This window comes from Armigeres subalbatus, chromosome 2 (assembly GCF_024139115.2).
Source record: "Armigeres subalbatus isolate Guangzhou_Male chromosome 2, GZ_Asu_2, whole genome shotgun sequence".
In the NCBI taxonomy this organism is placed as follows: Eukaryota; Metazoa; Arthropoda; class Insecta; order Diptera; family Culicidae; genus Armigeres; species Armigeres subalbatus.
In genome coordinates, this window is record NC_085140.1 from 198,775,765 (window position 1) to 198,787,500 (window position 11,736).

At 43.4% G+C, this 11,736-nt stretch overlaps 1 protein-coding gene across 1 annotated transcript; it reads right to left on the reverse strand.

Moving 5' to 3' along the window:
• Positions 1–1,867: 1,867 nt before the first annotated feature.
• On the reverse strand, positions 1,868–3,886 carry LOC134215733 (uncharacterized). The gene is made up of 2 exons (XM_062694859.1): positions 3,758–3,886; positions 1,868–3,678 (listed from the first exon to the last, which is right to left on the reverse strand). The coding sequence occupies exons 1-2, from the start codon at positions 3,767–3,769 to the stop codon at positions 1,957–1,959; spliced, it is 1,734 nt and encodes a 577-aa protein (XP_062550843.1). The 5' UTR covers positions 3,770–3,886; the 3' UTR covers positions 1,868–1,956.
• Between the last annotated feature and the right edge of the window lie 7,850 nt (positions 3,887–11,736).

Here is an 11,736-nt window from a genome sequence, read left to right on the forward strand (position 1 = left end):
GGATTGCTGAGTGAGCCGTTTCGGGTCAGGCGCAGTATTTTCTTCGAAATCAACCGCCTCTTGGGCCATGGTCGCTCCTCCAAGGAAGGAGAAGGCATCGGTTTGAGCACCTATGTCGGCCTTCTCTCTTCCTATCACCCGCCTGATAAACGACCTCCTGTTCTTGTCTTGTAACTCAGTTCCTTACTGATGTTCTGCCTTTCGTTCACGAACTCGATGATATCATCGAGTTGCTCGGCAACCACCCGCATCCCGGGTAGTGGCACGCCGAGCGTGCTAATAGGGCTATACCCTGTCACTGCTGGGTAGACTCCGGTGCTGCTACTTGCACCCTCCGTCACTTCGCTCTTCGCCTCCCTGGGAGGAGACCTCACTTACCCCCCCTTGGCAAAGGGGTCTACCACCTCCATGCTTAACGCTTCGTCAAAAGAATTGTTTTGTTTTGTTTCACTCATTATAAATGGGCCCCCCTTGTGGCTGCCACCGAATCCTACTGGAGTAGTCGCCTTTAATAATGTAATCCATGGTACGAGCCAGATCAGCGCAAGTCAGAAAAGGGCATTTGAGCTTACTCCAACCCAGCAGGCAAAGCTTGGGGGCAGGTTTGGACAGCGTACTACAAGGCCCGCCATGGTTTTAGGGGATGGAAGACAACCTAGCCATTAGCCCACTCGCCGTTTCGAGTCAGTGTCAACCGTCTCTACTGAGAGAGTAGAATGTTAGACTGCCAGCCTCGCTTTCACAATATTACGATATCCAAGACAAGGTCCGTTAACACGCGGCCAGAATGCCATAATCAGGATCTCGCTGACATTGATCCTGTTGTGCCAATTGGCATTCCTTGGGCTCCTGTGCGCTTTGAGCGGCACACGGTCGCTTTGATAGGGCCTGCTTGCGGACACATGTAGCTTTTTGTAGTGGTTTAATAGAGCCCGTTGTCAAGCCCCACCACGTCCTAGGCAGGTCCCTTAACTCGCAGAGAGGGATCGTTAAGCCCTTGGGCATAGTCCCTGCTGCCCTTATGTACGTATGTGTGTATGTGTGTGCACAAAAGCTAAGAATAACCTTAGCCAACTTTTCATATAGTAATCCTTAATCGATTTTCTCGCAACAAGTTGCATTCGAAAGGTGGTAAGGCCTAGTTGATCAGTTTGAAAACGATCGATCGTTGCTTTAAAAGTTATTATAAAAATGGTACATCAAACTGTATTAGCGCCATATAAGTTTGGTGTCTTGGCTAAACGCGAGAAAGGCAGTATCACTACTCGGTGAATTAAGTTGGTTTTTTTGTATGTTTATTATAGAGATTTGCAGCACTATAGGCTTGCTTATCACTGAAAACCCGAAGAATAATATTTTTTGCTGATTTCTTCTTCTTCTTATTGGCATTACATCCCCAACTGGGATTTTACCGCCTCGCTGCTTAGTGTTCATTCAGCACTTCCACAGTTATTGACCGCGAGGTTTCTAAGCCAAGTTATTATTTTTGCATTCGTATATCATGAGGCTAACATGATGATACTTTTATGCTCAGGAAAGTCAAGACAATTTCCAAACCAAAAAATCTCTAGACCGGCATTGGAATTGGAAATTACTTCTGTAAAAATATCGACAGGTTCAGTCTAATGAGTAATGACACATTCTTCATCCATGATCAGAACGAAAATTTCCAGGATGGTGCACTTCATTGAATGAAAATAGTGCTCTTATTCCGAATTCAAGTACTATACCTAAAGGTTTTGATTAAACAAATTTCACTATCGGGCATTCCTGTCTGGTTATTTAATAGAAAATAATTATTTAAAAATCGAATTATGTAGGAATGGATTCTTTCAAATGTAAAAAGCAATAATATGAAAAATACAAATTTCCTTTGATTGTAATAATTTATATTTTATTGTTCATATTTGAGCTAATTGTTTCCTTGGCCAATGCAAGTATTCGTCAGTTCATGCCTTAGGGCTTTTTAGCGGGGGCCGCAGTAGTTGGCTGCTTTTTAGCACTGTTGGGAGTGATGGCTTGCTTTACTGCATTAACCTTGGATTTAACCGCCCCCGATTTGTTGGAATTAGGCGCCTGAGTTGGTCCACTTTTGGCTTGGGTGGCTGGATGAGCAGATTCACCGTGCGTATCACGCTTGTTGACGGTTTTCACTGCCTTTGGATCAGTGGTAACCGGAGCGCTGTGAGATTTGTGGGCTGATCCGTCCTTTGTCACTTGAGAAGCTTGATGAGAAGTTGTGGTGGCTGGATGAACTGGAGCGTTCTGAGTATCACGCTTTTGAGTGGCTTTGTTCTCCGGAGTAGTCTTTGGTGCTTGGGTTGGTCCTTTTTTGGCAGACAGTTGTGCGGCTGGAGCGGCTGTTGCCGGAACATTTTGTGTGTCACGCTTGTGTACGGATTTCGCTGGCTGTTGAGCATTTGCCAAGGGAATAGGCAAGGACGTCTGTACAGCAGCGTTCTTGGTGGCCTGAGCAGCTGGATTACTTGAAGGTGAGGAAGTAGCCGGGTGAGTTGGTACGTTTTGCGTGTCGCGTTTTTGTGTCGGTTTTACTTCTTTTTGGCCATTGGATGCTGGAGTGGCATGAGAAGCTTGGGTAGGTTCATTCTTGGTAACTTTAGCAGATGGAAGAGCAGCAACAGCTGGGTGTGCAGCAACATTTTGCGTATCACGCTGGTGCACGGATTTCACTGGCTGTTGGCCATTAACTACCGGAGTGGAGAGCGGTGCTTGAGCTGCAGCGTTCTTGGAGAGTTGAGCATCTGCGTGACTGGAAGGTGTGGTAGTCGCTGAGTGGGCGGGAGACTTTTCTGTGTCACGTTTCTGCGTTGTCTTGAGTGTTTTCTGATCAGCGCTTGCTGGAGTTTTGTGAGCTTCTTCAACTGGTCCATTTTTGGTGGCTTGCGCAGATGGATGGTTAGCAATGGTAGCAACGGCAGGGGCGCTGTGGGTGTCGCGCTTGTGGACGGATTTCACTGGCCGTTGGTCATTGACTGCTGGAGAAGTTTTGGATGCTTGCTCTGGTCCGTTCTTAGTGGCCTGGCCGGGTAAGTGGCTGGCAGGACTGGCAACGGCTGGGTGAGTAGAAACATTTTGAGTGTCACGCTTCTGAGCAGGTTTCACTGCCTTTTGGCCATTGGAAACAGGGGTTGTGTGAGTTTCATGAGCTTCGTTCTTTGGCACCTGAGCTGCTGGAAGTATGCCGGTGGAGCCAACGGCTGGATGGATAGGAACATTTTGTGTGTCTCGTTTTTGTTCTGACTTTACCGACTTCTGATCATTGATTGAACCAATGGAATGGGATCCATGATTCGACTCGCTCTTACTGATTTGAGAAACTGGATGGCTAGCGGTAGCGGTAGCGACAGGTTTAGCCTCGCTGTTCTGTGTATCACGCTTGTGAGTGCTCTTCACTGCATGAGGGGCGTAATCAACAGTGGTGGTATGAGGTTTTTGAGTAGATCCTTCTTTGACCTCATCTTGGCCGGCGGTTGCATGTGATGGTACAGCCTGAGTGTCGCGCCTATGGACAGACTTTGCCGTTGTTGTTTTTTGCTCGTCGCTTGGAAGTAGAGGAGGAGCGGGATGTACCGGTTTGGAGGGTGATTCGGTTTTCACACCATTATTCGGGTCAACCGGAATCGCGACCACGCACGATGCGATGAATACGAGACAAACCTGTATTGCGAAAATTCGTAATGAACGATCAAAACAAAATTAGAAATTTAGCCAACAATTTCGTGGCGCTCATACTTACAATTTTCTTCATATTGGAGATGTTGCTAATTCTTCGGATGCTACCGAATAACTATGCCCATTTGAATCGAAATTGCGATTTATATAGAGGAAATTGAAGGGAAAACCAGTTTCATATCCAATGAGCAATGTAAATGGTTTGTAAACATGGTAGGAAGTGTATAAATAAGGGCGGTTTGGTTTGAGTACGTTTTACTGGAAGATGTTAACATAGTAATGCTAATTACAAAATAAAAACATTAGAAAAAAAACCACAAATAGTCTTACCTACATGTGAATTGTATTTTAAACAATCGATACGAGTCCAGTCATAGGAATTGATTATTGTGGTGCTTCCCCCAAAATCAAAGTGCTTCGAGATGAAATTAATTTGATTTGATTTGTGTTTAATTAAAAACTGATCCTAGGTTGGGATTGACGATATTTTCTCTTTTTTATGGAATGAAGCTCATATGACTTCAAGTACCTTGTTATTTAACATATTAGTGGGAAATGAAAGTGGCGATCAGGATCACGGTCTGTAAGACATCATTTCTTTGCCAGTTGTTGTAAAACGTGCGGCTACAGTGCAGACCACGTTGAAGTTGGCGAGGTTCGAATCCCGGTCTGAGTTAAGACTTTTTTGGATGGTAAACTTATTCAAATGCCTCAGGGGTATAAAGTATTCTTGCTAGCCACAAGATATACGAATGTGATGCAGCAATGTTCCAGCTGTGGTATATGAAGTCAGTTTATTAAAGATTTCTATATTGGCGCAACAACGAACTGCGAGGTACTGTATGTGTGTGTCCAGGATCATGCTTTATTAGCCCACAGTCAAATTTATCGATATTGAAGAAGCCATTGATTCATGGAAATACTGAGATGTAGAATAGATAATCCTTGGGAAGTTTTTGAAGGGACCGCCATAGCGACTTTTTTGCCTTTCGCGTATACTAAGTATACGTAAAGGCTATAGGATCACTCCAAAACCGAACTTTTGATAGAAGGCTCGGAGACCCATAGTGTTATATACCAATCGACTCAGCTCGACGAATTGAGGTGATGTCTGTATGTGTGTATGTATGCATGTGTGTGTGTGTACAAAAAAAATGTGAGACACACTTTTTTGTACTTAGTTTTATCCGATTTGCTTGCAACAGGTTGCATTCGACGCGGAATCCTTCCTAATTTTTCGCTATTGAAAATTGGCCAATTTTGACCTCTCTTATGTGCTTTTTTTGTTACTCTTATGTGTTTTCTTGTTTTATAATACACGTGAAAGGCACCATCACCGCTAGGTGGATTATTCTGGTTTTTTAATATGACATAATTGTGACACTTGTGACTCAAGTCAAGTACTAGACACTGAAGACGGCCTTACTGTTGAGGCCGAAATACGTATCTGTAAAGCTACCATCAAGTGGTGGAATCAAATGGGATAGTACTCTTCTTATGTAAGTGGCATAATTTCTTTGCATGAGTTATTATCGACTCATAGAGGATCCACTGAATTGTAACTTTATGAAGGATTACTTTATTCAAATGTGTATTAATTGACTTATAAATCAACGTATAAAGGAAAACAATTTAATTTTATGCAAGTCATATAATTAATATTATTACAATTTATTGAACACAAACAGGGTAACCGTACCCTTAGTGGAGGTAGCACCAATAGTGGAGGTAGTAGGGTTTTAATGAGATTTTCCATAATTATACACTTTACGATGGTTTCAATGATGTGTCGTGCTTTAAATATCCTGTTAAATGCAACTTATCCCAAGATTTTGTTTGAAAAACTATTGAAAACAATGATTTTCGGTAATAAAATAGACTCTTTTGCACCTATAGTGGTGCAACTGTACCAATAGTGGCAAGTCTCATAATAAATCAATTAATTTTAATCAAATCAAAATTAATTTCTCCTGCCACTAAAGGAACAGTGTAACCATAGTGGTGCAAGCAATATTTTGTAGTTGTTGATGTTTGATTACATCAATCTTATTTTTGTTTTGTTTATCTATTGGCTCAGCCAATTTGGCTGAGATATTAAAGCTGTAAATTTCCCATAATTGTCGATTTTAAAAAAATATTTTATTTTGTGAATCTTCTAACACCTCCACTATTGGTACCGTTACCCTAATAGTGCCAAACTAGAAAGGTGGCAATTCGTGATGAATAATAGCGCATAAAAAGTATAAGGGGTCGTTCAAAAATGCTGGCACAAGTTTTAGGGGGAGTATATTTACTAGGTATATAAAAAGCGTGCCAGAGTGTGGATGGGGGTCCAGAAATCTCAAAAAGTAGGGGACGTCATGTTTGAATCGCCCCTAATGTGGCAAATTTTCACCATTCTCTGCATAGTATCGCATAACGTGGACATATCGACATACATACTTCAAAATGGCTAGCACAAAGTTTTACACAATAGCTCGAACTAAGATAAACGTCTGTTCTCTGTGATTAGATGCTCTAATTTATTTTGTCCATGGGACTTGACATGGGAATGTGAAGTAATGGATGAATCACCCGAACAAAGTTTCCTATCATTTGTCAATGATATAAAAAATACAAAAAACATACATATAGGAAACGATTTGTCATCTGCTGGCAGACTGGTTTGAAATGCAGTTTAAAGGATCGTTTTAAAGCTTAGCAGTTCTACGGGTGGTTGGCGTAAATTGGACACATAAGAACCGAAGCTGTTTACGAAGGCATTACAGTGATCATTCGCAAATTGGAACACGACCTCACCCCAACTATTGAATACTTGCTTGATACTTGATGGGCTACAGCTCTTCGATGAACCTACGCTGAATGGAGTATCCTTCCCCACGCCCTCAAGTCCTCTTCAACTGCAAAAAGCCATCGCGGCCCCTCTTCCGGGTTCTCTACTGAATATTATCTTCGCTTGACATTCTTCCGGTATACGAACAACGTGACCCGCCCACCGTAGTCTGCCGTGTTGTATAAGCTTAATAATATCCAGCCCTTTATACACCTGGTACAATTCGTGATTCATATGACGCCGCCAGATACCGTTCTCCTGTTTACCGCCAAGTATTGTCCGCAGCACCTTACACACCAAATTCGAAGAATATGTTTCAGCAAAATATTCAGCTGAAAAGCAATCAGCAATTTTGAACTTTGCTGATAACCAGCAATTTATTTCGGTTTGTTGAAATTCAGCTAACTCTACTAGTTTGCTGCAGATTCAGTATATTGTACCGCTGTCACTGTCACTGCGTGTCTTGGTAAAAATATTATGTTAGAGTTGTCGTTCGTTCTGAAAATTAAAAAAAACTTAAAACTATACTAGAAGTGAAATGCTTGAACGTTCTGGAAGTTCAAGAGGTCTAGCGGAACTTGTAGTTCGACCTTTACAACGTAAGTTATAAAATGGAGCAGTAAAAATTCTATTTGTTAAGTGAAGAAGTGAAAATAATATTGTATTTTACTTCCAGCCTTCGAAAAATTGCAGTCATCCTGGATTGTTTTAATGGTCATCAATCAATTGATTGGTATATGGTATTCGACGATGTGTCAAATGCATGCGTTCATCGATAGTTGCCGTGCAAAACTTTATCCTTGCACATAACTAAACATTTACAAAATAAATGCAACAATAATTATAATGATAATAGAAAATGAAAATGAATTGATTCAGCAAAGTGCTGTCAATTCACATGGCAGCCCAAAATGCGGATTTTTCAGCATGAAAAGCTGATGACTCAGTAAACATCTGTCAGATATGACAATTTTATTTTACTGAAATGGTTGCTGAGTTTTCAGCTCGGCAAAATTCAGCAAAATTTTGCTGATTTTCGGCAAGAAAAAATTGGTGTGTACGCTCAAACACTCCGAAAGCTCTCCGATCAGCCTCCTTTAACGTCCATGTTTCATGGCCGTATAAAGCCACCGGAAGAATCAGAGTAGTATACAGCGCGAGTTTTGTTTCCGTTTGCAGACTACGGCGATCAATCCCGATAATATCGATATAATCCGCAAATCCCAGGAGCATATGCGATCTTGTGATAATCGTACCGCTTCTTCAGCCGTATCAGTTACGTCGGAAAACCATGTTCAAGCATAATTTGCCATAATTCATTCCGTTTCACTGAATCGTACGCCGCCTTGAAATCAATGAACAGATGATGTGTCTGCAAGTTGCACTCTCGCGGAATTTATCAAGGATTTGTCCCAGGGTAAACATTTGATCCGTCGTTGATCGGCCCTCACGAAAACCTGCTTGGTATTCGCCGACGAAGGACTCTTCAAGCGGTTTCAATCTGTTCAACAGAATACGGGACATAATGTTCCCAAGCAACCAGAAGTTTAGATTTTACTTAAATTTACTCTTAACCGAACTAATTGGTTCACTATGGTTCACATCAAGTTCCCAGCATCCTTAACGGAACTTTAAAGTTCACTTAAAGTTCCGTTACATACAAACAATTACTTAAAATGAGAGCTGATTAAGCCAAAATAGCCCTTCTTATCCGAACTTCTGGATGTTTGGGTTGTACGCCAAATTAAGGAGGATTATTCCTCGCACTCCAGTCTGTGCCCTTTCTTAAAGAGAGGGCAAATGAGGGCGTCCAACCAGCTAGCAGGCATTTCCTAGTCTTCCCATATTTTCGACATAATATGGTTCAGAACTTCATAAAGCTGCTCACTGCCATGTTTGAGAAGTTCAGCCGGGAGCTGGTCCTTCCCCGCAGCCTTATTGTTTTTCAGCTCTTTAACAGCTTTTTTTTAACCTCATCTAGTGTAGGCGACTCCACAGCTTGTCCATCGTCGCTAATATTTATTCTGTTCACCGATGCACCGTCACTTCCTCTATTCAACAAATTCTCGAAGTGTTGTTTCCACCTGACAGCCACTTCGGTTTTATCTGTCAGCAAATTCCCTTGTTGGTCGTTGCACATGACGGGAGATAGCGCTGTCTTTCTCCGTACGCCATCGACAGACTCATAAAACCCCCGCATATCGTTCTGCTCCATTTTTTCCTGCGCCTCGCTAATAACTTGTTCTTCGCACTCTTTTTTCTTCCTGCGGTGGGTTCGTTTTTCGGCTGCTCTTGCTTCCTTGTACCGATCTCTATTTGATCGGGTACCCGACACCAACATCCGGCTTTTAACCGTCTAAGACAAAGAGTCAAGTACGAGACACTGAAGACGACCACACAGTTGTGGTCGAAATACGTATCTGCAAAGATATCGAAAATTAATTGGTGGAATTAAATGGAGAGTACTTAATTCGTCTTAGACGGTTGAATACATTCCACTAAAAGAGCTTTATATATTTTTCTGGATCCGACTTTCGGCGACGTTCTTCTTCTGACACTCCACATCGAACCAACCCGTCCTGGGTTGCCTCTGTGCAGTGCCTACCACTTCTCGTGCTGTTGTGCACACCGCTCCATGGATCGACTCCCATAGATCGTTGATGTTGTCGCTAACGTTGATTGCACTTATCCGTTCGTCGAGCTTCTGGCGGTACTCACCCGATACTCCTTCCGCCGACAATCGCTTGATATTGTAACGCATCGTTCGCTGTAATCTTTCGTTCGATACAGTTGACAACCGTGATCGAATTTTACTGACAACGAGGAAGTGATCAGAGTCAATGTTCGGACCTCTGAATGTCCGCACATCGATAACATCCGAGAAATGGCGCCCATCCATCAGAACATGGTCTATCTGGTTGCAAGTTACACCATTTGGGTGTCTCCAGGTGTGCTTTCGGATGTTCTTTCGTGCAAAGTAGGTGCTACTGATGGCCATCCCTTATGGCAGCAGCAAAATTTACTAGCCGTAGGCCGTTGTCATTGGTAGCGGAGTGAAGGCTCTCCCTACCGATTATGGGACGGAAAAAGTCCTCTCTACCGACCTGGGCGTTAGCGTCTCCGATAACAATTTTCACGTCATGCTTCGGGCACTCTCCATAGGCTTTTGCAAGACATTCATAAAACGTGTCCTTCACGTCGTCGGATTTATCGTTTGTCCCCAACTATTGAATACCTTTCGTTAATTGGGGAGTTTTGACAAGCGTCAACGTTGTTCACTTTTGCATTGAACAAAGGGAAAAAATCGCACCAAGAAATATCGATCCCGCCAAACACGGAAACAAAACGTCAACTCGGTTTTGACATCACATTTTGACGCATAGCTGCCTCAATTAGTGAACCTTTACTTACTTACTTATGGATCCTGTACATATTCGGTGGTGCAAAAGGCCGACTTGAAAAATCTCCATCCCGAGCGTTGCCCAGCTATCGCTTTAACCTGTTGCCAGGTTACATTTCGGTCGACTTTTTCTATTTCTTTATTGAGGCTTCGCCGCCATGAGCCTCTGGGTCTGCCTCTGCTGCGATGTCCCGCTGGGTTCCAGTCTGATGCTTGTTAACAGATTTCGTTTCGGCCCCTACGTAGAGTGTGGCCGACCCAGCCTCACTTTCGATCCCGAATTTCTGTTGCTAACGGCCTCTGGTGACAACGACGATGGAGCTCGTTGTTTGAGAACCAGTTGTGAGGCCACCAGGTCCGAATTATATACCGTAGGCATCTGTTGATGAAAACCTGCACTGCCGATGATCTCATAGTTGACGTAACAACCATTGCACTTTCGCACGTATGTCGAATAATTTAGGGACAAACATCACACACTTAAAACATTTCAACCCGTAAGCACTTAAATGAGGTCTGGAACAAGCAACGTATCGATGTTGTAACGGTCGAGCTACTTTAGTAAACGTGTAAATTAAATTCGTTGAAATTTCGAATGGTTGATACGTCAACTATGAAATCATGGGCACTGCAGCCGTTGAGTGTTCTCCACTGATACACACCATGTTTCGCTAGCGTATAACAGCACAGATTTCACGTTAGAGTTGAAAATTAGTATTTTGGTGCGTTCACTTATCAGCCTGTTTTTCCAGATATTTCTTAAACTCGCAAAGGCAGCCCTTGCTTTCTTGATCCACGCGCCTATGTCGATCTTGGTACCGCCGTCTGACGCCATTTGGCTATCAAGTTATTGGAAGCTTTCAACATTCTCCACTGGTTGCCCGGCTACTGAGAAAATGGAAGGGGTCACCGTGTTTACATCCAACGATTTGGTTTTGGTTTTGTTGACGTTGATGACTAAACCTGCCGAAGAGGAGCGTTCGGCAAAGTCGTTGAGCTTACTCTGCATATCAGAGCGCCGTTGCGCGAGGAGTGCAACGTCATCAGCCAATTCGAAGTCGTTTAGGTGCTCCATGGTTATAGGCTGCCATAACAGCCCGCGGTTTGGTTCACGGTCAATCGCACCTACCAGAATCTCGTCGATTACGATGAGGAACAGTAACGGTGATAGAATACATCCTTGCATCACACCAGCTACGACCCGGATAGAGTCGGACAAGACCCCATTGTGCAGCACTCTACACGAAAAGACCTCGTACTGTGCCTCGTGGTGCCTCGATGAGGCCGATGATTTTCTCAGTAACCCCCTTGCGTCTCAGGGCGCCCCACATATTCTCGTGATTGAGACGGTCGAAAGCTTTTTCGTAGTCAATGAATACCAAGTAAAGGGACTCTTGGAATTCGTTGACCTGCTCCAGAATGATACGGAATCCGGCCTGCTGCCGCCGGAGAGTCGCATCGATCTTTTCCTGAATCCGGGCTAGGATAACTTTGCATAGAACTTTTAGGAACGGTACACAGCAACATAATGCCTCGCCAGTTATCGCATACAGAAAGGGCACTAAGATACCTTACATCCAGTCGACCGGGAAAGTTGCGATGTCCCAGATATTACGAAATAACGATGCAGTAGTTGAGCGGATGTCATGGCGTCAGCTTTGAGCATCTCGGCTGATATGCGATCGACCCCTGGGGCTTTATTCGATTTCATTCTTTGGATAGCTTTTTGAATTTCTAGCAGTGATGGAGCTTCGGTATTGACGCGTGTTATACATCGGATCCTAGGCAGATCATGCCGAGGTGGTGGTGG